The 26,957-nt window shown below is 47.8% G+C and overlaps 1 protein-coding gene across 1 annotated transcript in view; it reads right to left on the bottom strand.

Moving 5' to 3' along the window:
* Positions 1-26,957, bottom strand: part of VWA5B1 (von Willebrand factor A domain containing 5B1) — a 67,031-nt gene that overhangs the window by 14,687 nt on the left and 25,387 nt on the right. The window contains exons 8-15 of the mRNA XM_033113228.1: positions 23,548-23,724; positions 19,311-19,421; positions 17,478-17,680; positions 16,957-17,071; positions 11,306-11,491; positions 5,006-5,189; positions 4,055-4,245; positions 343-544 (exon numbers count right to left, since the gene is read on the bottom strand). Of these exons, the coding sequence (XP_032969119.1) occupies positions 343-544; positions 4,055-4,245; positions 5,006-5,189; positions 11,306-11,491; positions 16,957-17,071; positions 17,478-17,680; positions 19,311-19,421; positions 23,548-23,724 (1,369 nt within the window). The remainder of the gene's footprint in view (positions 1-342; positions 545-4,054; positions 4,246-5,005; positions 5,190-11,305; positions 11,492-16,956; positions 17,072-17,477; positions 17,681-19,310; positions 19,422-23,547; positions 23,725-26,957) is intronic.

Here is a 26,957-nt window from a genome sequence, read left to right as displayed (position 1 = left end):
CCCTGGGACAGCTGGGGTGGCCTGGGCTTGTCCCTGAGAGTGAGACAGACCCACCTCCCAGGAACCCAGCACCTGAGGTGCTTAGGTAAGATGGGAGGGCGAATGCCGCTGCAGGGGTCCATCTGGGAGGACAGGCAGCCACGGCCAGGTTGATTGGGAAGCAGTACAGGGCTGAGGTTGGTGAGGTCCTCACGGAGAGAAGGGGCACAGCAGCCTGCACCCACCCCCAAAGGGCACAGACATAGGCATCTGTCCTCTAGGCCTGTCATTTGAAGGTAGGCCACAGCCAAGGAGACCTCCCAGTGCCCACCCAGTCAGGGCCCAGAATTTGCAGGCACTTACCCAGGTCCCCAGGGCTGCGGTAGTCTGAGGCAGGCTTCAGACTGGACCCAAGATCCAGCTCTCTCATGGGGCTCCAGGCCGGGGTCTCCTGGCTATAGGGCAGGAAGGGCTGGCAGCCTTGGGGCAGCAGAGAAGGCCGGCGGGCCCCTGGGCCATGGAGTTTGGGGCCCTGGCTCAGGTCCGGGCCACTGTTCAGGAAGGGCTAAGAGTGCAAGAGGAAGAGGAGGAGGCTGTACTCCTGGTGGGGTCCCCCTTGCCTCCATCCCCGCCACAGCTCTTTCCTAGGCACCCCAGCTCCTCCTGGGGGACTGTCCCCTGCAGTACCGAAGGACAAATGACTTATTCTCACTACCCATGAGAAACATCAACACAAATAATCCCAAACCATGGATCAAGTCCAAACCATGGAAAACCATGGAAAATCACATACCATGGATAATATTCTAAACTCATTTTTTTTTTGCCATAAAATTTAAAACTTTTTGTGTCTGTTTAAAATTAACTTTTTCCTTATGTCTTCTCATATGTCATGCTTATAAGGTCTTTCCCACTCAAAAAAAATTCCTCTACAATTTTTGTGATTTTAAATCTTTGTTTAAATCTTTGATTTACATGAAATCTATTTTGGTATAAGGAAATAGGAACCAGCCCTTTCCATGATTTTCTGAATAGTACAAATCCCAGCACCACTTACTGAATACGGTTCATTTATCGAGTCTCTAGGGGTTATCAATTCCCCACCTCTGTGCTGACAAAGCTCTCGTGCACATTTGGTTTTATTTCTGGACTTTTTGTTCTGTTTTGTGGGTTTAATCGGTCTTTTTTTGTGCTGATACAAAAAACACCAAAAGGCAAGAGATACACTGGGAAATATATTTGCAACATGCATGACAAAGACCATTGTCAAGAAAGTGCTCTTATAAGTCACTGCTGAGGGGGAGATAATAAAATAATGGGTTAAGGGCATTTATAGGTAGTTTACAGAGAAAGTATCCAATAAACCCATGAAAAACTGCTCAGCCTTGTGAGCATTGCTCTATATTAAAATAAGTACCAGTTTCCCCCCATTTTTCCAGATTGGCAAATATTTAAACGTTTGATGACACCCAATGTGGTCAGTGGGGAAACAGGGTGTTTCATGGACTGTTGGTGGGAGAACAATGTAGCAATGTGCTATCCGTCAACCTTAAACAGGCTAAAGCTCCTCTGACCCAGTGACGCTACTTTCAGGAATCGAATTCTGTGGAAACACACAAGGATACAAACGTCTGTGTACACGTGCTGTATATTTGGTGCACTATTGTTTGTGAACAAGATTTTGTGAAAATCTGGAAACTATCTAAATGTCCTTCAATAAATGTTGACAAGTAAGTTATAGGACATCCATGCGCTAGAACACCACACAACGCTGCCGTGAAAGAGGCAGATTTTTTTTCATACCAATATGGGAAGATGTCCAAAATAAAACTTATCTTAAAAAAGTAAGTTGCAACTGTTTGGTATTTTGATTGGAGAAATAGTTACACGACTACATGATTACATGTATGACAAATATACATTTGTCAGAATTGATAGAACTGTTGACCAAAAAGAGTAATTCTACTGTATATAAAAAAGTGAATTAGGAAGACATTAGAAAAGTAAATCGGAGAGAAGTTTGTATACGTGATTATTTAAAACGTATACGTGTGTTGCATATGAGTATGTGTGTGTAATATTTCTTGTATTTCTCAAAACCAAGTGGGTCTGGGCACTGGGAAGGGGTACTTTTTGCTTTATACCCAACTGAACTGTTCGAGGGTTTTTATTTCAAACACTGAGTATCATTTTTGTAATTAAAGAATATTAAATTAATTAAAATGAATTTTGTGCCTCTGACAACACATACATTGTCTGGTAGAGGAGGACATGGGGGAGTAAAGGTACTTACTAGGTGTAACGGAGAGAAAGTGCCTCTCAGATTTTTAGGCCAATAGTTAACCATGGGGTCTTTTTCATCTTGATCAAGTATTTGTTGGGAAGGGGACTGTACCTCCCCGTTAAATGGGGATTCCTTGGGGTAGGGGCTGGGGTCCTCCTTCCTGTTTCCTTTGGGTCTGAGGTCCTGGGGTAGTACTAGGGTGTGGGAGAAGAAAGGGACTTGTCACTCTTAGGATGGCCTCAGTGGGAGCTGGTACCCAGCCCTTGCTGCTGGGTCCTAGGGGAACTCTAACCCCTGTGCCTCATCAGAGACTGGGATTTCCCCCACCTTTGCCCCACCATCACCACCACACTAAGAAACAAGCGGCTACAATTTCCATGGCAACAGATTAGTATAAGATTCAGCCCTTCAGCCAGAGGCTGCCAAAAGTGTGTGCCCGTCGGGGAGAATCAGACTGGGAAAGAAGCCAAGCAGGGGATGGGGAAGAGATGAGCAAAGACGGGCCAGAAGCAAGCAGGAGAGAAGAGAAACCAAGCTGCCCAGACCTCTCACCAAGTAGAGCTGCATTTAAAGGACACCTCCTGGGTGCCAGGTGCTGCACCAGGTACTCGACCTCTATCAGCTGATGCCTGCAAGAGTCCTCCACTTACAGTTGGCTCCCAATAAGTAGATATTTATTGTTGACGGCTGTTAGCTCAGTCATCTGCAAAAGCTATTCTCCCCATTTCATAGATGAAGAAATTGGGGCTTGGAGAGGGTAAGTAACATGTTTGAGGAGCAGAATCTGCCTGATTCCAAGGTCTTCCACCTGCATCAGGTTGATCCCAGGCTGAGGACCGAGAAGGGCCTCAGGGACAAGGTGGCAGTGTCTCTGCCCTTGGGGAGCAGAGGCGTATGTGTTGTGGAGACAGAGAGGGTGGAGGTGGTGGATGGGTTGGAGGACTGAAAGGTTGCTTTTATTTGGACCACAGACTCATGACAAAGCTACATAAAGCCCATTCTTAAGAAAATAGGATAAGGCATGCAGATAATACCAAACACCAATTTGGTTTAGGACAGTGTTTCTCAACCTGGTCATTTTGTCCCCCGCCCCAGGGGACATTTGGCAGACATTTTTAGTTGTCATGATTGGGGGTGGTGACGTTACTGGCATTTGGTTGACAGAGGCCAGGGATGTTGTCAAGCATTCCACAATACACAGGATGGTCCCACAACAAAAAATTATCATGTCAGTAGTGCTGAGAAACTCGGGTCCAACTGGACAGTGGGTGACTGATACTGCTGTGCCCCTAACTCGAAGACGATCTCGGCCCTGGATGAATGTTCACCTTTGGTGGATTTGCAGAAGGTACAGTGTGATGGAGCGAAAAAGCAAGAGCTTTGCAGGCAGAGGGTCCTGGGTTGCAATCCCCTGACTAGCTGTGTGACCCTGGATATGTCACTTTACCTCTCTGGTCCTCAATTTCCACATCTGTACGAGTGGGGGTGGCCAACCCCCACACTCCCTCCTTTCCCAGGGGTGCTATAAAATCAAATGAGAGAGTGCATGGGGATGCTTCTCACCAACTGGGAAATGCTGTGTGTAGAGAATAGGTGATGTTATTGACCAATGGGTGTCATTATTAGGAAGACGTCACTGGGGATCAGGCAGACGAAGGTCCAGAAAAAGAAAGAAGTGACTCACTTCTCAGTGTAAGTTGTGGACAGGCTCCATCCTTGTGGTCGAAGCAGCAGACACAGCTCACCCCTGCCCACGGTCTCCCCCAACTCCAACCTGCCCTGCTCAGGTACCTGCAAATCAATCTGCCACCGTGGGGCATCCAAGCTGGTCTGGTTCGTGAGGTCCTGCAGCTTGGCTTTCCGCAGTGGGTATCTCCTAGCAGCCATCGTGGGGTCGCTGGCTGTGGTGGACCTTGGGTAGGGCTTGTGGTTGGTGATCTGGTTGGTGCTATATGCCCGCCGTCTTTGGGAGTGGTCCAGACCTGGAAAGGGGTGGTGACGGGGGGCCATTAGGGTGGAGGAAGAGAACAGGAGGGAAAGAGAGAGAGGCGTGCATACCCCTTTCCTGCGTGGAAGCTTCTTGAGTTTTCCACTGTTTGCCTACTGAAATATGCCTCACCTTACCTGGCATTCAAAGCCCTGCCCAACCTGGCCCTAATCTATCTACCCAGCTACTCTCCTTTCTGCTCCTTTTTCAAGGTGCTATGTCCTGCAAACATACTAGATGAGTAACCAATTGTCTACTTGTTTTCTAGGTATCACAGCTCCATATCTTTGCTTGGGCAGTTTCTGCCACCTTAGAGTGGCCCCTATCACTCTACTTTCTATCAGAGTGAAGGTCAAATTGTATCTCTCTCAGTAGATGGAGAGCTTCTGAAGAATGGGTGTCATGTTTGAGTCATCTCTGCTTCCCACACTGTGCTCAGTGCTTAACCTTGGTAGGTGATCAGTACATACTGTCTGAATGGAAACTAACACAGTGAAGCAGCTTTGGAGGCAGACAGGTCTAGACTCTATCTGTACTCTATCTTTTTCAAGTTCCATGAGCTTAGCCAAGTTACTTAAATTCCCTGTCTCAGTTTACTCATCTGTAAAATAGGTATAACAGTATCCACTCTGCAGCTGCTAACTATTCAATCAGATTGTTTGTATAAAGTGCTTAGCACATAGTAAGTACTCAGTAAAATGTAGCAGTCATGGCCTCTGGAGAAGTGAGTGAAGTTCAAAGAGCAGCAGACTTACCAGGATTGGTAGTGGAGCTTCCCTTGGATGGCTGGGCATCTTTGTCCTGCCTTGAGTTGAAGGGTGTCCCCAAGCTCTTGGCACAATCTCCACTGTCTGGGCCAGGCCCCTCATCCTGTGAATGGTAGAAGACAGAGCTTCCGGACTCCTGAGAATGCAGCATGCTATATCGTCTGTCCTTGTCCTGGAGGGAGAGAAAAGAGAGGTGGCAGTGAGGCTAGATTTCAGAAAGGACATCCACAGAGCAGCAAGCAGTATGAGAGGAAGTGGTGGACATTCCATCTTTGAAGAACTGGAATAATAGGGAAGTTTTTTGCTTGGTTAGGGAATTTAGGCAGACTTCTGTTTAAGAAATGGTGACTGGAAATAACTTCATATCACTTATATTGTTTATATTTTTAATTATCTTCTTCATTAAATTAAAAAAAAGTAATTCTTTTTTTGGACTGTAATTTCTATTTAATGTAATAGAATTTATATGTCTTAATATCTACTAATTTGTTTACATATTTCAGTTATATGAAATGAATATAGAAAATCCTTAATATTTAAATATTCAAGATCTTTAAATGGAAATTTTAGAAAATATTTGGGAAACGCTGTCCCCAAATTTAGGGAGGCTATCCTACATTTAGAATAGGTCAAAAGTTAAATATTACAGTATGGCAACATCCCTTTAAGGCAATTTGTTGTTTCTTTCAGCTGTTCTCTTTACATTTTTTCTAAATTACTTTCCCGAACTCTTATATTTTATATGCTTATTTTTTCAAAAAAGATTTTTATTAAAAACATAGCTAGCATACAATATTATATTAGTGTCAGGGGTACACCATAGTTATTCAACATTTATATACCTAAAGAAGTGATCACCATGATAAATCCAGCAACCATCTGACACCGTACCACGCTATCACAATATTATTGATTATATTCCCCACGCTGTACATCACATCCCCATGACTCATTTGTTTTATACCTGAATATTTGGATCTCTTATTCCTCTTCCCCTTTCCCCCCTTTTAAATTTATCAATTACAGTTGACATTCAATATTATTTTATATTAATTTAATGTGCACTGCATAGGGTTAGACATTTATATAATTTAAGGAGTGATCCCCCTGACTAGTCTAGTATCCATTTAGCACTATACATAGTTATTACTATATTATTGACTATATTCCCTGTGCTTTACTTTACATCTGCATGACTATTTTGTAACTACCAATTTGTACTTTTTAATCCCTTCACCTTTTTCGTCCTGCCTCCCAACCCCCTCCCATCTATCACCCCATCATATCTAGTATCCATCTGACCCCATACATAGTTATTACAATATTATTGACTATATCCCTTATGCTATATCCTAAATCCTCATAACTACTTTGTAACAACCAGTTTGTACTTCTTAATCCCTTTCCTTTTTTCACCCACATCCCTAACCCCCTCCCATCTGGCAACCATCAAAATGTTTTCTGTATTTATGTGTTTCTGTTTTGTTTGTTAATTTTGTTCTTAGATTCCACATATAAGCAAAGTCATATTGCATCTCTCTTTCTCTGTCTGATATATTCCACATAGCACAATACCCTCCAGGCTCATCCATGCTGCTGCAGATGGCAAGAACCCATCCCCTTCTATGGTTGACCAATATTCCATTGTTTATATGTGCCACCTACTCTTTATCCATTCTTCTATTGATGGATACCCAGGCGACCTCCACATCTTGGCCATTGTAAACAATGCTGCAATGAACATATGAATGTACACGTCCTCTCGAAGCAGTGTTTTGGTTTTTTTCAGATAAATACCCTGAAGTGGGATTACTGGGTCCTTCTTTGTCTCTTCTTAAAGCCTTTGTTTTAAAGTCTACTTTGTCTGGTATAAATATTGATAACCCAGTTTTTTTTTTTAATTTCCATTTTCATGAAATATCTTTTTCCATCCCTTTACTTTCTGTCTGTGTGTGTCTTTCAATCTGAACTGAGTCTCTTGTAGGCAGCATATGAAAGGGTTTTATTTTCTTATCCATTCAGCCCTCCTATGTCTTTTGATTGGAGCATTTAATCCATTTACATTGAAAGTAATTGTTGATAGATACGTAGCATTTGCCATTTTATTATTCATAATTTTGACTTTATTTCCATCTTAAATAAGTCCCTCTAACCTTCCTTGTAATACTGGTTTGGTGGTAATGAACTCCTCTAGCTTTTTCTTTTCTGGGAAGCTCTTTATCTGTCCTTTGATTTTAAATGGTAGCCTTGCTGGGTAGAGTAGTCTTGGTTGTAGGTTCTTGCTTTTTATCACGTTGAATATTTTGTGCCAATCCCTTCTGGCCTGCAGTTTCTTTTGAGAAATCAGCTGACAGTCTTACAGGAGCTCCCTTAATAAGTTACTAGTTGCCTTGCTCTTGCTGCTTTTAGGATTCTATCTTTGTCTTTAATCCTTTGCCATTTTAATTATAACGTGTCTAGGTGTGGATCTGTTTGGGTTCATCTTGTTTGAGACTCTCTGCACTTCCTGGACTTGTATGTCTATTTTCTTTGCCAGGTTAGGAAAGTTTTCTGTCATTATTTCTTCAAGTAGGTTCTCAAGCTCTTGCTTTCTCTCTTCTCCTTCTGGTACCCCTTATGATGTGAATGTTGTTACACTTGATGTTGTCCCAGAGGTTTCTTAAATTATCGTCATTTTGGGAGATTCTTTTTTCTTTTTGCTGTTCTGATTGGTTGTTTTCTGCTACCTTGTCTTCCAAATCACTGATTCAGTCCTCTGCTTCATGTAGTCTGCTTGTGATTTCTTCTAGTGCATTCTTCATTTTAGTTATTGTATTCTTCACTTCTGACTGGTTCTTTTTTATGGTTCCTATGTCCTTTTTATGCTTGCAATCTCTTTGTTGAAGTGCTCACTAAGTTCCCTGAGTATTCTTATAACCATTGTTTTGAACTCTCTCTGGTAGGTTGCTTGCCTCCATTTTGTTTAGTTCTTTTTTTCTGGAGTTTTCTCCTGTTCTTTTATTTGGGACACATTTCTTTGTTTCCTCATGTTGGCTGCCTCTCTGTGTTTGTTTTTATGTATTAGGTAAATCTGCTATGTCTCCTAGTCTTGGCTGGGTGGCCTTATGTAGTTGGTGTCCTGTGGGATCCAGTGGCATAGTCTCTCTGGTGGCCTGAGCCAGGTGCTCCAGGAATGTCTCTTGTGTGGATTGTGTGTGTCCTCCTATTATATTTGATCCTTGATTGCTATTGGCACATTAGTGGGTGGGATTGACAGTCAGCTGAAGGGCTGTGGGATTTGGCCATGTCCACAGCTTATGAACTGCTGTGTTGTAGGCTTACCCGACTGAGTGGGATTTGTACCAGTGAGCTCTGGTGCCTGTTGAGACCACACTTTGTGTGTGTCACTTGTGCTAATTGTGCGGTGCTTTGCTATGGTTAAGCCAACCTCCAATATGTTAGTTTTGGGGCCTCTTAGGAGGGGCTCTGATGCACGCCCAGGTCAGCCACTGCCTGTGACTGGTCAGAGGCTACCTGGTAGGAGCTAAAAAGCGATCCATGTTTGTTTTCTGCCTGTACTGAACCTGGAGGTGCATGGGAGAGGCCACTCTGTGAACCGAGGATGGCTGCCATCAGTACTAGGCCTGAGTTAACTCTGCAAAAAGCCAGGACACCTGGAGGCCTGCTGTTACCTGCCGGCTCTCTTAAGTTTCAACCACCAATAAAGCCTTGTATGGTGGTGAGTTGGTGAGGCAGAGTCTCAGGGAGTCACTGGAGTGGGAAGAGTTGTGGTCACCTGGTTAATGTAGACTCTGGTTTGATGCCAGTGCTGAGTGTGGAGTGACTCAGCAAAAGTCTCAGAGCACACCTAGGCCAGTCGTCACCCACCTGGGGCTTGTTGGATTCTGATAGTTTTCTAAGAAAGAGTGCAATGTGAGAGGGGCTGGGTGCTCACAGAGAGAGTGCCTCTAGCGTTGCACAAGTTGGGTGGGGTCCCAGCTGACTCAGCAGCACAGAACAGCAGAGCTCACCAGGCCAATCAGATTCAGATTTGGCCTGTGGGGGCGGGCTCAACATAGGAAAGATGGCGCCCGCCTGCCAGCTGCACGGGAGGGAGGAGGACTCCTCAGCAGGAAAATGTTGACTGTCCTCCAGTCCGCCCCCTGAAGCCACACACCTCAGTCTGCCACCCGTATGTTTCCGAGGCCCCCTGAGTCACCATCCCTCCGCTGGAGCCCAAGGTGAGTGCCTGCGAGCAAGTGAGTCTGTTTGCGGGCAGTTTGAGAGGACATCTGAGTTTCCTACAGCTTTCAGTCCCACCTGATCGGTTGGAATGCCCACTGTTTTCCAAAGCCAGACGTTGTGGGGGCTCCACTTCCAGACACTGGTACTCCAAGCTGGGGAGCCTGGTGTGGGGGGTTGGGGTCCTTGGCTCCTCTCCGGGAAACTTCCGTGGCTGAGATAGCTCTCCTGATTCTCAACCACCACAGGAGGTTTGCGGCTCATTCCATATCTCTGCCCCTCCTACCAGTCTTGACACGACTTTTTTATATTTTCAGTTATAGTATTTCTGTTTGGCTAGACTTCAGACGGTTCTCCAGGTTGATTGTTCTATAATTTAGTTGTAATTTTAATGTGTTCATGGAAGGATGCAGGCACTGTGTTTATCTATTTCACCATCTTGGATCGCCTAAAAATGTAATTCTAAATGCCGCTGGCGTCTCCAAATAGGTAACCAAAATTAACAGAACGAGCTATCTGTTCCTTCCATTCCATTCCCCATAATATAAACATATATGTTTTGTTTTACAAAAACTGGACCATATTACTTATATTTATCAGTATCATGAATTTTGCACTTAAAACATTTTGGAAATTCTGCATGTCAACTATTCTTCTAAACATTTGACTGCACAATATTCTACCACCCCTTACTGGTAAGCATTTACTTTGTAAGTGATATATTTTTGTCATCATAAAAAAAAAGGCTGCATTAAATCGTTGGACACAACCTAATTAGATCACTTTTGTTTCTATTTCTTAGGGCCTTAGAAGGGATTTCTGGGCTGAAAAGTTACGTATTTCTGATTGCATTAGTTATTTCTAGATTGCTTTCCTGGAGGGCAAGTCATGTTTACATCAACAATGTCTGAGGATCCCCTTCACCCAATAGCCCTATTTGTAGCGGGAGAAAACTTTGCCAGTGTCATGAGTAAGGAAAGGAGAATGAATTGATGGTCCTTTCTAGTGGTAGGGTTGTTGATGATCTTCTGCCTCCCAGACCTTCAAGAAGGGCCTAGACTGTGCAAAGGCTAGACCAGCATTTTGTTTAGCATTTTCTGTCTGTAGTTGAACACTCCAGTCTCCATAACACATTAATCATTACTAACCATGGTTCTTATGAGATTTCATAACATTCTAAAATCTGGAAATCTCACGTAAAGTTCTAACTTCTCTTGAAATATTGGAAACACATTGAACACTGGTCCCACCTTCCTGCATAGCAACCGTTTGTTAGCGCTGAGTAGGGGCTGCCCAGATTTCGACAGGGTGTGTGCTATCCAGTTTGCCACATCCCTCACCACTCCTTATTGCCTCTCTGTGAACTCTGATAACTGCTATCCCTCATGGCATTTGCCCTTTTTATTTATTTATTTTTTACAAGTCCATTCATTTTATATCTGCCCAATCCCTCTAGGGATTGCTGAAAAACAAAACATGATGATCTATCCTTCAAAGGTGAGTGCAGAGACTCACTAAAGAGGGAAGATGGGTGAGGAAATAGCTCCTCAGGCAATCTCACACATTTTAGCATAAATTTCACCTCCCTTTGAGAAGTTCCTCACCTTATCCCACTTCTGGCACCACATAGAAGATAATTATCTGTGTAAATAAATAAAACATAAACACATTTGAGGAGCTAGGAGCTGACTAGAGTGTTCAGGGAAAGAAACCTTCCTGTAGTTGTTCTGAGCTGAATCATCATCGAAATCATTTTGGGGAGATTATGTGACGTGAAGTTTCCAGGGCCTTTTTATTCAGTAGACCTAGGTTGGAGCCAGGGCTCTGCATTTTAAACATGTTGCCCAAGTTCTTCCATGGCAGGGCATCTTGAGGACCACGTATTGAGATGGTGGCATTTATCCAAGCAGTGTCATCATGACCGAACACCCGTGGCCTGGCAACTATACCCCACAAGTATAAATACAATTAGTTCCTAGAGGTCAGGAACAGTCTTTCCTGCTAGGATGGCTCTGTGGGAAGACTTCCGTACCCCCAATGACCCCTTGGAATTTCTAAGGTACTTACGGATCTGGAATTGGAGATGTATAAGGAGACATCACACACAATGCCATACCCCACCAGCCGTTCTCCGGGGAAGAGGGTGCTGGTGCTGACAGGCGAGATGAGGACTTCAGTGGTCTCAGGGAAGACCCACTCCACGGTCACATCACTCAGGACTGGGGCCATGGCCTTCTTCAGGGATTTGACCATCTGTTGGGCAGGGTTAGAACACAGGTTGGTGAGATGTGTGAGCGTGGGTGTGGACAGATGTGTGAGCACGGGTGTGGACAGATGTGTGAGCAGGGGTGTGGACAGATGTGTGAGCACGGGTGTGGACAGATGCCTGAGCAGGGGTGTGGACAGATGTGTGGGCATGGGTGTGGACAGATGTGTGAACAGGGGTGTGGACAGATGCCTGAGCAGGGGTGTGGACAGATGTGTGAGCATGGGTGTGGACAGATATGTGAGCAGGGGTGTGGACAGATGTGTGAGCACGGTTGTGGACAGATGTGTGGGCATGGGTGTGGACAGATGTGTGAGCACGGGTGTGGACAGATATGTGAGCAGGGGTGTGGACAGATGCCTGAGCAGGGGTGTGGACAGATGTGTGGGCATGGGTGTGGACAGATGTGTGAGCACGGGTGTGGACAGATGTGTGAACAGGGGTGTGGACAGATGCCTGAGCAGGGGTGTGGACAGATGTGTGGGCATGGGTGTGGACAGATATGTGAGCAGGGGTGTGGACAGATGCCTGAGCAGGGGTGTGGACAGATGTGTGGGCATGGGTGTGGACAGATGTGTGAGCACGGGTGTGGACAGATGTGTGAACAGGGGTGTGGACAGATGCCTGAGCAGGGGTGTGGACAGATGTGTGGGCATGGGTGTGGACAGATGTGTGAGCACGGGTGTGGACAGATGTGTGAGCAGGGGTGTGGACAGATGCCTGAGCAGGGGTGTGGACAGATGTGTGGGCATGGGTGTGGACAGATGTGTGAGCACGGGTGTGGACAGATGTGTGAACAGGGGTGTGGACAGATGCCTGAGCAGGGGTGTGGACAGATGTGTGAGCACGGGTGTGGACAGATGCCTGAGCACGGGTGTGGACAGATGTGTGAACAGGGGTGTGGACAGATGCCTGAGCAGGGGTGTGGACAGATGTGTGAGCACGGGTGTGGACAGATGCCTGAGCACGGGTGTGGACAGATGTGTGAACAGGGGTGTGGACAGATGTGTGAGCATGGATGTGGACAGATGTGTGAGCACGGGTGTGGACAGATGTGTGAGCAGCGGTGTGGACAGATGTGTGAGCACGGATGTGGACAGATGTGTGAGCAGGGGTGTGGACAGATGTGTGAGCACAGGTGTGGACAGATGTGTGAGCATGGGAGTGGACAGATGTCTGAGCACAGGTGTGGACAGATATGTGAGCAGGGGTGTGGACAGATGTGTGGGCATGGGTGTGGACAGATGTGTGAGCACGGGTGTGGACAGATGTGTGAGCAGGGGTGTGGACAGATGTGTGAGCAGGGGTGTGGACAGATGTGTGAGCATGGGAGTGGACAGATGTGTGAGCACGGATGTGGACAGATGTGTGAACAGGGGTGTGGACAGATGCCTGAGCAGGGGTGTGGACAGATGTGTGAGCATGGGTGTGGACAGATGTGTGAACAGGGGTGTGGACAGATGCCTGAGCAGGGGTGTGGACAGATGTGTGAGCACGGGTGTGGACAGATGCCTGAGCACGGGTGTGGACAGATGTGTGAACAGGGGTGTGGACAGATGCCTGAGCAGGGGTGTGGACAGATGTGTGAGCACGGGTGTGGACAGATGCCTGAGCACGGGTGTGGACAGATGTGTGAACAGGGGTGTGGACAGATGTGTGAGCATGGATGTGGACAGATGTGTGAGCACGGGTGTGGACAGATGTGTGAGCAGCGGTGTGGACAGATGTGTGAGCACGGATGTGGACAGATGTGTGAGCAGGGGTGTGGACAGATGTGTGAGCACAGGTGTGGACAGATGTGTGAGCATGGGAGTGGACAGATGTCTGAGCACAGGTGTGGACAGATATGTGAGCAGGGGTGTGGACAGATGTGTGAGCATGGATGTGGACAGATGTGTGAGCACGGGTGTGGACAGATGTGTGAGCACGGGTGTGGACAGATGTGTGGGCATGGGTGTGGACAGATGTGTGAGCACGGGTGTGGACAGATGTGTGAGCATGGGAGTGGACAGATGTCTGAGCACAGGTGTGGACAGATATGTGAGCAGGGGTGTGGACAGATGTGTGAGCAGGGGTGTGGACAGATGTGTGAGCACGGGTGTGGACAGATGCCTGAGCAGGGGTGTGGACAGATGTGTGGGCATGGGTGTGGACAGATGTGTGAACAGGGGTGTGGACAGATGCCTGAGCAGGGGTGTGGACAGATGTGTGAGCATGGGTGTGGACAGATATGTGAGCAGGGGTGTGGACAGATGTGTGAGCATGGATGTGGACAGATGTGTGAGCACGGGTGTGGACAGATGTGTGAGCACGGTTGTGGACAGATGTGTGGGCATGGGTGTGGACAGATGTGTGAGCACGGGTGTGGACAGATATGTGAGCAGGGGTGTGGACAGATGCCTGAGCAGGGGTGTGGACAGATGTGTGGGCATGGGTGTGGACAGATGTGTGAGCACGGGTGTGGACAGATGTGTGAACAGGGGTGTGGACAGATGCCTGAGCAGGGGTGTGGACAGATGTGTGAGCACGGGTGTGGACAGATGCCTGAGCACGGGTGTGGACAGATGTGTGAACAGGGGTGTGGACAGATGCCTGAGCAGGGGTGTGGACAGATGTGTGAGCACGGGTGTGTACAGATGCCTGAGCACGGGTGTGGACAGATGTGTGAACAGGGGTGTGGACAGATGCCTGAGCAGGGGTGTGGACAGATGTGTGAGCACGGGTGTGGACAGATGCCTGAGCACGGGTGTGGACAGATGTGTGAACAGGGGTGTGGACGGATGTGTGAGCAGGGGTGTGGACAGATGTGTGAGCACGGGTGTGGACAGATGCCTGAGCACGGGTGTGGACAGATGTGTGAACAGGGGTGTGGACAGATGTGTGAGCAGGGGTGTGGACAGATGTGTGAGCACGGGTGTGGACAGATGCCTGAGCACGGGTGTGGACAGATGTGTGAACAGGGGTGTGGACAGATGCCTGAGCAGGGGTGTGGACAGATGTGTGAGCACGGGTGTGGACAGATGCCTGAGCACGGGTGTGGACAGATGTGTGAACAGGGGTGTGGACAGATGTGTGAGCATGGATGTGGACAGATGTGTGAGCACGGGTGTGGACAGATGTGTGAGCAGCGGTGTGGACAGATGTGTGAGCACGGATGTGGACAGATGTGTGAGCAGGGGTGTGGACAGATGTGTGAGCACAGGTGTGGACAGATGTGTGAGCATGGGAGTGGACAGATGTCTGAGCACAGGTGTGGACAGATATGTGAGCAGGGGTGTGGACAGATGTGTGAGCATGGATGTGGACAGATGTGTGAGCACGGGTGTGGACAGATGTGTGAGCACGGTTGTGGACAGATGTGTGGGCATGGGTGTGGACAGATGTGTGAGCACGGGTGTGGACAGATGTGTGAGCATGGGAGTGGACAGATGTCTGAGCACAGGTGTGGACAGATATGTGAGCAGGGGTGTGGACAGATGTGTGGGAATGGGTGTGGACAGATGTGTGAGCACGGGTGTGGACAGATGTGTGAGCAGGGGTGTGGACAGATGTGTGAGCAGGGGTGTGGACAGATGTGTGAGCATGGGAGTGGACAGATGTGTGAGCACGGATGTGGACAGATATGTGAGCACGGGTGTGGACAGATATGTGAGCAGGGGTGTGGACAGATGTGTGAGCAGGGGTGTGGACAGATATGTGAGCAGGGGTGTGGACAGATGTGTGAGCAGGGGTGTGGACAGATATGTGAGCAGGGGTGTGGACAGATGTGTGAGCATGGGAGTGGACAGATGTGTGAGCACGGATGTGGACAGATATGTGAGCACGGGTGTGGACAGATGTGTGAGCAGGGGTGTGGACAGATGTGTGAGCAGGGGTGTGGACAGATATGTGAGCAGGGGTGTGGACAGATGTGTGAGCAGGGGTGTGGACAGATATGTGAGCAGGGGTGTGGACAGATGTGTGAGCATGGGAGTGGACAGATGTCTGAGCAGGGGTGTGGACAGATGTGTGAGCAGGGGTGTGGACAGATATGTGAGCAGTGGTGTGGACAGATGTGTGAGCAGGTGTGGACAGATGAGAAGCACGGAGGCCGCGTGGGTATGAGCCTGAGGGGACGTGAGCAGGGGAGAAGTGACCACAGGCCGTGGCGTGGCTTGCCCAGCAGTGAACATGCCACTTATTAGACTCCTAGAAAGCCATAGTTGGAGCAGATTTTTGCTGTCATCTTTTCTAAGCTTAGCATTTTATAAATGACAAAACCCAAGACTCCAAGTAGGGTTGTGACTAGCCCCGAGCACACAGAAAGTTTGTGTCAAAACATGGACTCGAGGGTGATCTTGGGCAAGTCAGTTTGCCATCCTGGGCCTTGTTTCCCCCATCTATTAAAGTGAGTTAGTAATTCTCAGCTCTCACTGTAGTTGGGAGGACGGTCTGAGATACTGGATTCGAAGTAACTGCCACTTGATAGGTGTTCACTAAATAACAGCAGTAGTTTAGCATCCTGTGGGCTGGTTTCCTCACATATACTGCAAGGCGAGAGAAAAATGATTTGGGGATTATGGCAGCCATAGAGGTACACGCTCAAATCTCTCTTCAAGAGAGACTGTGTCCCTTGACTGCAAGGAATGCAGTTGAGTGACAGTTTCCAGATGTAATGCCCCCGCTTTGGAGTCAAGAATGTGCCTCTTCCAGGAAGACCTCAAGGCAACAATGGAGCATGGCAGGGAATATAGCGCCTGGCATTTCAGTCCAACGGAGACCACTCAATGGGCAATCTTTGCTTCAGAGCCCCCCATTGAGTCAGCTGAGACCTTGGCAGACCTGCGTCCCAGTCTGAGGCTCTCCTTGCTCAATGCTGCTTCCTTCCTTTCCTTTCGCAGGTGTTGCATCTGCATCATGGCCTGAGAGTTTTCCTTCCTGTTTCCTCCTCTTTTCTCTTTCACAGTTGTTATCCTCCAATAAACTTCTTGCACTCTTTACTTCAGCTCTCTGTCTGGTTCCTGGACTGACACAGGGATTTTCTAGGGTTGGATTATGTGTCCCAATTGTACAGGAAATTGAGAGAAGACTATGAAAGACCTCCTTGATTTCTGAGCCCTTTAGATCCTTCTGAGCCACCATTTGTCACCAACAGGACCGTGGGCAGAAATAACTCCAAACACGACTCCATATCCATAGAAGCAGTGACTCCTCCAGGAGCCCAATCCTGCCCAGCCAATGAATACAGCAGGGGATCCAGGGTCTGGAGAGCAGGGGATCTAGTGTCCTGTACTAGCTCTAAGAGTTACTTGCTCTGAGGCCAATACCTCTCTCATTCTCACCGGGTGCTGTGTGGCCTAGTTGGAGAGCTCAGATTTGGGGTGAAATCCCAGCTCCACCACTGAGCTGCATATGAGCAGTCTGGGTCTCTGAGGTTCCAGCGCCAGGAAGAGACTGGGGCCCTCCCGCCTACCTTGGGTTGCAGCCGCTCCCCCTCCGCCAGGAACTCGGCACTGCCCTTGGACACGGTTGCCAGGCCTTTCACCAGCCTATGGCAGACGTTGGGTCCAATTCCAAAGCTGTAGCACCTGGGGGGCGGGGAGGAGAGAGGCGGTTACTTCCCGTCCGCTCTGCCATCTTTGTCCCCGGAAGGGGAAAGGGACAGGGCATAATCCAGCAGAGCTATCTCACAGCTGGCCCTCGCTTCAGGCAGAGACAGGGACAAGGCAGTGCGCCATCAATGGTCACTCCCTCCCCAGCGCAGAGTCCAAGCAGCAGGAAGGACCTCCCCCATCTAGGCTGTTCTTTGGGAGTTGTATACAGACGGGAGCTTTTGTGGGGAAAAGGCCAACTTTGAAGTAAGCCACACCACCCTGGAAGCAAAATACTATAGAGTTCCCCGCTTCTGGCATTTTCCACACTGGCCCGGTTCTGGCATCCCCAGCTCAGGGCAGCCTAGGATACCCAAGCCCTAGACCTTCATCCTGTGCCAACCTGGTGGAGAAGGCATGGTTTCGCACCAGCTCCAGCACCTTGCCGGTGTTGCTGACTGCCCCGTCTGTGATCAGGAAGAGAAGCCGCGGGTGGCCTTGGTGCACTGGCTGTCGCATGATCCACTTGAGCGGCGACAGGATGTTGGTGCCACCCATGTCAGCCCGCATTCTCTGAATGTTATCACAGGCCATGGCCAAGCTCTCCTGTTGGACAGGGACACGGGCAGGGTAGATAGTTCCCAGGGTCACCATGTGGTGTAGAGACTCTGAGCCCCCTGGGAGAAGAGTCCTTTTGTTTCCCTAGATAATAGCTCAACCTCACTGGAGTCCTGTTTGCAATTTCATCTCTGCCCAATGCATGGGAAGAATAGGTCCTTGCTTCTTTGGTGTGGTTCTGCCCGGTAACACTCCCACCGATGCCAGAAATGCTGCCATTGGTGGTGTATTAACTTCTCCTTGTCCTTTCTGGGTTCCTCTTTAAAAATATAAACACCCCTGGCAAAGGTGGCATATCAAGCCCCTAACTACTCAGCACAAATGAGGTTTTCCTTTTCTGACAAGGGAGGCAAGCGATGTGGTGGAAACACCAGACTGAAAATCCTAAGACTTGAGTCCTGGCCTGACTGTGGCACTAAATCCCCACAATGTTTTGAGGAAATCATTTCCCCAATCGGGGCTTCAATCCTGGACCAACACTGTGAGACCCTACTGGCCCAGGATTGCTAGCACGAGATGGATATCACTGTAACAAGGACAGATTCTCCCTGGATATCAGATGTCCTCCTGTCCCTGACTCAGGAAGATGCTCTTCTGACATCCATGCCTGGAGTAAGAGCATATATCAAAAGTCTTCAAATGTATATGTACCTTTGACCCAGCAAGACTAGGAATTTATCCCAGGGGAATCCTTAAGGGTGTATGTGAAGTCTTTGCTACAAAGATGACCAAACAGAAGGAAATGCAAATAACTTAAATGCCTGACTGTAGGGGTGTAGTTAAATAAGTGTAGTGAAATGCTAGGCATTAAAATTATGTTGTGGATTAATACTTCCTGGCATGGAAATATGCTCACGATAGGCTGTTGTGTTAGAAAAGTAGGTTACGGAACAGTATGGAAGAGCTAATCCTATCTTTATTGAAAATGTGTGCAAATGTATCACACAAGGTCTGGAGGGATTTATACTAAGCTCTTGACAGTGTTTCTTCTTTTTTTTTTTCCTGACTGATGATCATGGGAGATTTAAAGTATTTTCGTTTTGATGATCGAGATTTTAAAATTATGGGATAAAGCAACATATACTATTTTTGTGTTTAAAAAACCCCATAAACTATTTTTAATTGACAAGTGGCCCCCTAAGTGCTCCAATTTCAAACACGCTGCTGGCGCCACAGTCTTCTTGGTTCAAATTGTAGCTCGAGCCTGTGAGTCCCATTTTTAGCCCACGACCCACCTGTTCACTCCGTTACCCCTTACTGTTCACTTCTTTAGCTCAGCCTTGCATAAATCTGTCATCTTCGTGAGACAGAGGCTTCACCGAGTGGTAGGCCTGGGATACATATCCTCTTTCTACCTCCCCCTCTACACCCATCTCTGTGTACATCCATACTCTGCCCAACATATCCTTTATTTTAAAGAAGAGGATGTCAGAGGCTGAAAAACTGCCTAAACAGAATTAGCCTCTCTTTAGTTCTCTGCTCCCAGGCATCGTCTTGGTCCTACATGGGTGGGCAGCTTCTGAGGCAGGCATCAGGGTTTCCTCCTCCTACCTTTTCCTTCTTTTCATCTGTTCCTCACCACCCATGCCCTCCCGGTCCCAGCCTTGCCCTTCCTTACCTCACTGTAGGTCTGACTGGAAGGGAAGAGGGTCTTAAATGTGGATCCAAACCCAATGACATTGAAGAGGCAGGCTGGCATGAGACTCTTAAGAGCCACTACCATGGCGTCCTGGCAGGCAAGAAAAGGATTTTCCGGATTTGAGAAGGAGGTACTGCTTCTGCCACTGTCGGGACTATTATCCCAGTGCAGAAGCTGCTTACAAACAGGCCTTTCACTGCTGTCTGCACCCAGCATTGCCTTCTCCCCCAGACCGAGAAATCTGCTGACGCTGAACTCTGAGGCTGGACCAAAGCCATCATCGTAAAATTTCTCATCCGTGTAGCAAGCCTGACTTCTCCAAGCCATTCGATTATGGCTTGCCAGTTCCATGTCACCTCCTGCGGACCCTGAGAGATAGGGAGAGCCGGGAGCACCCATTCCCTTCTGCCAAAACAAAACTGATGTCTAAGGGAGGCACGTGGCTTGGTCCAGGTCACACCGGTGATGGAACAGGCTTCTGGCTCACATCCAGGGCCTTTTGCAGCAGACTCGCCCTAGCTCATATTTGTTGAATGCCCAGGGAGTACTTTACATGCATTACCTTACATAATCTTCACAATAACCCTTGAAGCAGGCACAATCGTATTCCCATTTTATAGAAGAGAAAATTGAGGCACAGAGAGGTGAAGTGAACTGTTGGTGAGCATTCAGATAGTGAGTAATGGAGCCAGGACTCAAACACAGGTTATTTTGCCTCCAAAGTCTGTGAACATTGAAGAGTCTTGATCTATTGAACTATGCAATGCCAGGAAACTTTGATAATGGTATACCAAAAAATATAATGACAGGGGGACAGTGGAGGAGATGACAAGAGGGAAAATGATGACGGTGAGGAAGGGGAGGATACAATGCAATGAGGAATGTCACGGAATGACTATGTGCCAAACACAGTGCTAAGCACTTTATATTAATGATCTCATTTAGTTGCTATGACAGCGGTTAGGAAGATTCACTTTGATGTCAAATGTATCTGGGTTTAAATCTCACCTTTGCCATTACTAACTTGACCTTGGGCTAGTTATGTGACTCCTCTGAGCCTCAGCCTGGCACATAGTGAACATTCAGTATATGGGTATTGCTAGCCACCCAATGAGATCCATATTAATATTAATACCTCTATTTTACAGATCAGGAAACTAAGGCTCAGAAGGTTAAGGAATTGTGCTGGATCATAAAACCTAAGAATAGGACAGAGGCTTTCAAAACCTAGCTCTGAGATCTTTATCCATATTGGTTCTGCCTTGGCATAAAACTCAGGAATGTGGGACTCTCCCTCATCTTCATAGCTCATAGATGGCACCCCAGGGACCTCAGCATGGCTTTAGGGAAACAAACTGGAACACTCCAGAATCTAAAAGTAAACAGCTGCAAGTGGATCCTGGCAACTTTCACACCACACGGCCTTCCAAGCCGCATAGACCTGCAGCCCCTCTCCTACTTCCCTCTGTAAATATTAACATGAAACATTACCCTTGACATTCTCTCCCCATCTCTCTTTGCTGCTCATGTCAATACCTTTTGTTTCTCTATGAGAGAAGCCAATATCTGCTTATTTTTTCATTAGCCATTCACATATATTCCTGCAAGCAGGAGACTCTGCTGATCCATACAGATTGTCTCTGCTCAACACCTATTAGAATTTTCAAAGCCATGTTTTTGGCAGCAAGTGGCAGCTAAAGAATGAGGCCAGCTGCAGGAAATTAAATTGGCTGAACTTTCCCCTTCGGCATGGCTGTTTGGATTTCTCTTCTCTCCTACCTCCCTAAGCCTCGTTTCCCCTAAAACTTCAACCTCATGGGCCACAATTACTGACCCAAGCAACGCCCAATGACCTCTTTGTCAGTGGGGAAAGGGGTACAGCCCGAGCAATTCTGTGCACTTTTCTAAAAGGGCAGGTGTTGGAGAATGGATTGTGCCAATACAAAGCCATTCGTGAAAGAATGATCTTGAGGTCAGTGAGCTGAACCGGAAAAGCGAGCAAGAGAGACTCATGGAGAAAGGGGCTGAGGGGAGTGCTGGAGGAAGTTATCATCAGAGAATTCTGGAATGTCAAAGTTGGAAAGGTCTTTAGATCAGGAAATGGATTTCTGCCCATAAACCAACTCCATTTAATGGGTAATAACTGCCTGGAACACTGAGATGAGAAGGATATCGAGACTGAATTCTAGGCTCAGTCTGAAAAAAAATTGTCATGGTCAATTATTGATGTCTGCCTGGGCTTGGGAGAGGGGAACAGAGGAACATGGGACATACATTTGTCTTCCCTGAATTAGTCTTCGATTTTCATTTTACAGAAAATATAAAGGAAGTCCAGAGTTGAGAATCAACTTGTCCAAAGCCACATAGCAAGTCAGTGGCAGAATTGATCCTGAAACCCAGGCATTGCTCTTTTCATTAAGCCATGTAGCAGAAATGACATAATCAGAAAAGAGCATTCTTCTCAGTGGAAGAGTATGTATAATTCCCTGTCAGCAATTAAGAAAGATGAGCAATGCACAAAGATATGGAAGGCTGAGGCTCCCTCTCTATCACTGTGATGTTGGGAAAAACACAGCGTCTCGGGGACTCAGTTTCCTTACCTGGAAGATGGTAGGGAAAATGTATTAAATGCTCTCTAAGGGATGTGTGATGATCCCATGATACTTAGAGTAATTGAAGAGACATTTTATAAATGGGTACGGCAGTGGAATGGAATTCACATGGGCACACAGGCCTGGAGTGTGCTTCAGCACTCCAGCGCTGTGGACAGCTCCCCACTCCAACATTTGTTTGTGAGAAGGTACCCACCAGTCCTATACCCCAGTGTTAAGAGGCCTCAGACAAGAACTTGGGTTCCATATATGATTGCTCTGTCATACTTCAAGACCAAATACAGTCATAGCAAGACAGAGGAGTTAGCTGATCACAGATCCCACCTAACCTCTCCCCTCCTTGCTTATCCTGTGGCCCTGGAAACAAGAGTTTGCTCCAGGGATAAACTGGGAGAGGGATGAAATTTGAGGTGACAGCAGAACCCTCTCCCTTCTTATTCCCTCATCCCTCGTTCTCTTGAACTATGATCCTTTACCCAGTTCAATAAACCACGCCTGAGGACTTTTTATGTATAAACACAGAGCCAGGCCCCATGGGGAGAGATAGATGAGATAGATCTGATTCTTCCCCTAAATGCGTGTATAACTCCAGAGGAGGAGACAGACAGCTGCACAACTAGAAATACAAGGGAGAGTTGGACAATGCGAACATCGAGGTGAATAACCTCCGAAGGGAGATGTAAAGCTTTGGGCTGTATGGGAGAGACTTTCTTTACTCTGTTTTCTGCACTACTTCACAACTCTCCACAGCTGAGACCATGTTCCCCGGCATGACTGCTTAGCAGGGCTGTGCCCCTCGTCTGACTGTGAGCTCCTCGAAGGAAGTGTGTTTGAAACCTAATGTCTTTCCAGGTGGCCAGGCCCAGGGCTTTGCACATATTAGGCATTTGGGGAACAAAAGATGAACCAAATTGTTTCTACTGGATTCTACACATTCCTTGATTGTGGGGGCTGTGTCCAGTGAATCTCTGATATCAGGTGGTGGGGAGAGACAGCAGACATGCGTGTAGACCACACTAGCTGTGTGACCTTGGGTAGGTTATTGAAACTCTCAGGATGGAATTTCCCCTTTGGAAAATGGTGACAATAGGATCAACATCATAGGATTATTGTCTAGGTTAAACACCAAGCTGTGCATGAAATGGCTAGCACAATATCTGACACAGAGTAGGCCCCCGGCAAATATTAGTTTCCTCTCTCTCTTCTCTGTACCCCTCTCTGCTCAGTACTTAGTGAGGTGTTTTAGCCCGAGCAGGCACTCAGCAAAGGTTGTGGATTGCCAAAGAAGGATGATGACTTCTCCTCCCTTGTACATGGACAACCTCTGTGCTACTTCAGTTCTGCTTTTGCTCAGACCACTTCAGGGTTTTATTTTGGAATGTCAAGGTTGGAACTCAAGCAAGGTTGAGTTTGGGTGTCCTTGTTTAAACTGATTTTTAAAAAGCTGTTGTTTCTTTTAGTCATGGATAGTTATTGAGGAACGCCATTCAAGGGTGGACGGAGGGCTTCTGGGAACCCAAAGTGCGATGGAGCTGGTGTGGGGGAGCGCAGCTGATTTACCCTGGAGCCCTAGACCCCGGCGGAGGGGGTCCTCTAACAGGTACCTTGACACGGTGGATGTTGGTCCCATTCATGCTGCCGCTCCTGTCAATGAGGAAGATAAACTCGCCATGGGTCTTTCTTAGGTTCGGCTGGACTGACTGGAGGTCAGGACAGAAATTGAGCATGATGACAGAGTGGTGGGGAATGTCCTTGTGGAGGCGTTTCCGGATGATTTCTGTCTGGAGGAGAAAGGAATACTCTCACCTGGGTATTCAAGGGCTCCAGCTCTGCTCCTGGGGGCTCATGCTGGTCCCCCATTACTCACCAAGTGTTGTCAAGATCCCACTCATGCTCTGCATGAAAGACGTCCAGGTTGACCGTACCTGGCTCCTCTGTTTGCTAGACTTGCACAGGTTGCAACAGCAAGCATAGACTGGGAAGGCAGAAAGACTGGGGTTTGAGCCCCATCTCTGTCACCTTCCAGCTGTGTGATCGTGAGCAAGCCCCTCCTCTGGGCCTGTTTCTTCCTTTGTAAATAATGTTCCCTTCTCAGGGTGGTTATGAGGACGAACCGAGCTGGTGCACAGGTGGGAAGCCCCTGACGCACCTGCAGGCCCTCAGCTGAATAGTGGTTTCCTGCACTTTCACACTCAGCGTATGAGCCACTCCCTGGCTCATCTTGGCTGTGAACTTGGTTTCCCTGGTTTACTGATTCTCTCCCACTGATAACTTCCTACTCATTTTTCCAGTTCTACCTCTTTGAAAAAACCTGCCCCAATCTTCCAGGTGGACTCAATTACTGCATTTCCCCATCCATGAAGTAAGGACAAGCGTGCACACCGCACCAACTTGTGTGGATTAAATGCAATGCTTGTGAAGCCCGCTGCCTGGCAGAGAGCCCTTGTCGTAAAACAGTAGCCATCGTTGTTTTAGCTACACCCAGACCCTCCTTCATGGGAGCTCAGGCGGTTGTCACACTGCAGTTTCTTGGTCATATCTCTGCCTCCCCTCTAGCTTGTATGCTACTTGAAGGCAGGTCGTGTCTGAGTCTCTTTTGCAGCTCTAGGGCTTAACAGAGAGCCTGGTACAGAGAGGGGCTCAGTAAACCAAGGAAGGACAACACCATCGTTCGCAGTTCTTTCCCTTTTTATGTGTTCTGTTCGCTGGCCCTGGCGTGATGCCGAACGCTTCTTCTTGACTCTTCCACTCACTCTGATTCACATTTCATTTCCTCTGTCTTCACTCTGCCTCCTTCTCTCTCCACCCTGACTTTCTCTGTCTGTCTCTTTAGCTGTCTCTGTGTGGACGTGTCTCTTTGTGTCTGTTTCTCAGTTTCTGTCTATTTTGAGTCCCTTCTCCAATAGATGACATCATCACCCACCCAGGTGTTCAAACCAAAGACTTGCTTCCTCTCTTTTCCTCAGCCTGCAATCTACTCCTTCAGTGACGCATTGCTAGTTTTACAGCTCAAATACATCCTAAACTTGTACCCCTTTTTGTCTCCACGGCCACCACCCAAATTCAGGACAGTTTCATCTCTTGCCTGGACCCTTGCAATAACCTCTTCCTGGCCTCTTTCTTCCACTTTTGTCTCCCTGTGGTCTATTCCACATACAGCAGGCAGCACGATCATTCTTGTCATTCTCTTGCTGAGGCAGTAGCTTCCCCTCAGACCTTCCACCATGGCTTATGAAGCCCCCTAGGCCCTGACTCCCACCTACCTGTCCACCTCATTTTTGCCCACTCTGCTCCCTGCATTTCAACCATACTGGCCAGCTTTCTGTTTTCTAAACATGTCACCCTTATTCTGCTTCCATTTCCTCACCATCCACAGGTCTCATTCTCAGACAGACTTTCTCTAAATATCTGGCTAAACAGCTCTCATTGTCACAGTCTCCTGTTTTATTTCCTCCACGCTCCCCAGCCCTCTCCAACCTGATCTTGCTAGTTTGTTTACCTCTTGCCCGTTTCCCTGTGCTGGAATGTAAGCTCCATGAGGACAAGAATGTGTCATTTGCAGTGTTGCCTCCCCAGTGCCTAGAACAGAACTTGACATCTATTAGGCACTTGGTGTTTGTTGAATGAATACACGAGGGAATGAATCTGTGTGGGTCTTTTCTGTCTGCCACAGATTTACATGTGCGTCTTTTCTTTTTCCTTTCAGTCTCTCTGTCTCTGTTTGTCCCTGTTTCTCACTGCGTCATCTTCTCTTCTACACGGCATATTTCTCTGTGTCATTTGCTAAATCATGGTTTTTGACGGCTTGTCCCACCCACTCTTCCTGACTGATGTTTAGCCTCTGGATGCCGGCCTCCCTCCCTGGTGAGGGAGTGCACTCTTTCTCCCACATGGGGCTCCTTTGCTGAAAGCCACTGCCCAGCCTGGCTCTTTTGATGACAGAGCCTGAAGTAGCAACAGCCACATGTGTCAGCCATCACTGGGAAGCTGATGTTTACCTCTCAGGGAGCGGGGGCCCTGGCTCAGGATTCTCTAATGGCTCCTCCAGCTGCCATTATCCAATTAAAATAAACTCTCACTCCTTCGCAGCTTCGGGTGGATCACTGTCATCCTTGAAGCTCGTGAGAATACAGGGTATTTGCGTAACCAACCCAAGGTGGCAAATTGGTTCACATTTGCTTCAGTGGTCCCAGAGCTAATTGATTTAAGGCTTGGCAAGCAGGGGACCGAGCCCTAGGCCTCGGAAGTCCATTGCTGTCTTCCACCCACGTTGTCCATATGCTGCAGTTCTCCGAGCTCAGTGGCACCTTTGGCATTGCCACCCACACTCTGAGAACGTGGCTGCAGCCTTTTTTGCCAACTGACTTATCTGAGTGAGGGGGCACCTCTGTGAGGGTAGGTATTTCCAGTGGGGACTCTCAGGTGGGGATGATATGTTGGGCGTTGAGCCATTTACACCTTTCCTTTGTCATCCTTCCCTTCCCCAACCAAGCAGGTGCTTCCAGTCGGATCTCGAAAACTGGGGGTGCTGTGAGCAGTGAGCTCCCATATACTGCCCATCTGCCATCTTCCTCTGCCAAGCTGGCCAGCAGGAATGGGAGGGGCTTGTAAATCCAGCAAAACTGCCCCACAGGGTCACATCTATGTCCTTAGCCTCGTTGTCACCAAAGCCAACTCCCAAGGGAACGGATTTCTCCTTTTCCCAGCTCAATAGTCATTTTTGGGTGTTAAACCTCAGTTTTCTCATCTAAAAGGGGGGAGACAACAAAAAGCAGTGGGGCATCATTCTTAAACCTGTCTCAGCATTCAGGACCGGTTTGGTGTGCAGGCCCAGGAGCAGGAGAGAGACTGCTGTGCAACTGTGGCTATTGGTTCTGCCTCCTGCCATTTCCTTCCCCTCCCCCACCCCTGTGCTGAGGGCCTCCTCATCCTTTCGCTTCATGAAGGAGAGGGTGGGCAGAGGGAAAGGATCTTTCTCAGGCTTTCCCTACTCTGCCTTTGTTCATCGTGCAGT

The sequence above is a fragment of the Rhinolophus ferrumequinum genome, chromosome 9 (genome assembly GCF_004115265.2).
Source record: "Rhinolophus ferrumequinum isolate MPI-CBG mRhiFer1 chromosome 9, mRhiFer1_v1.p, whole genome shotgun sequence".
NCBI classification, from domain to species: domain Eukaryota; kingdom Metazoa; phylum Chordata; class Mammalia; order Chiroptera; family Rhinolophidae; genus Rhinolophus; species Rhinolophus ferrumequinum.
The sequence above is the reverse complement of the archived record's forward strand: the minus strand, read 5'-3'. Positions and strand labels throughout refer to the sequence as shown.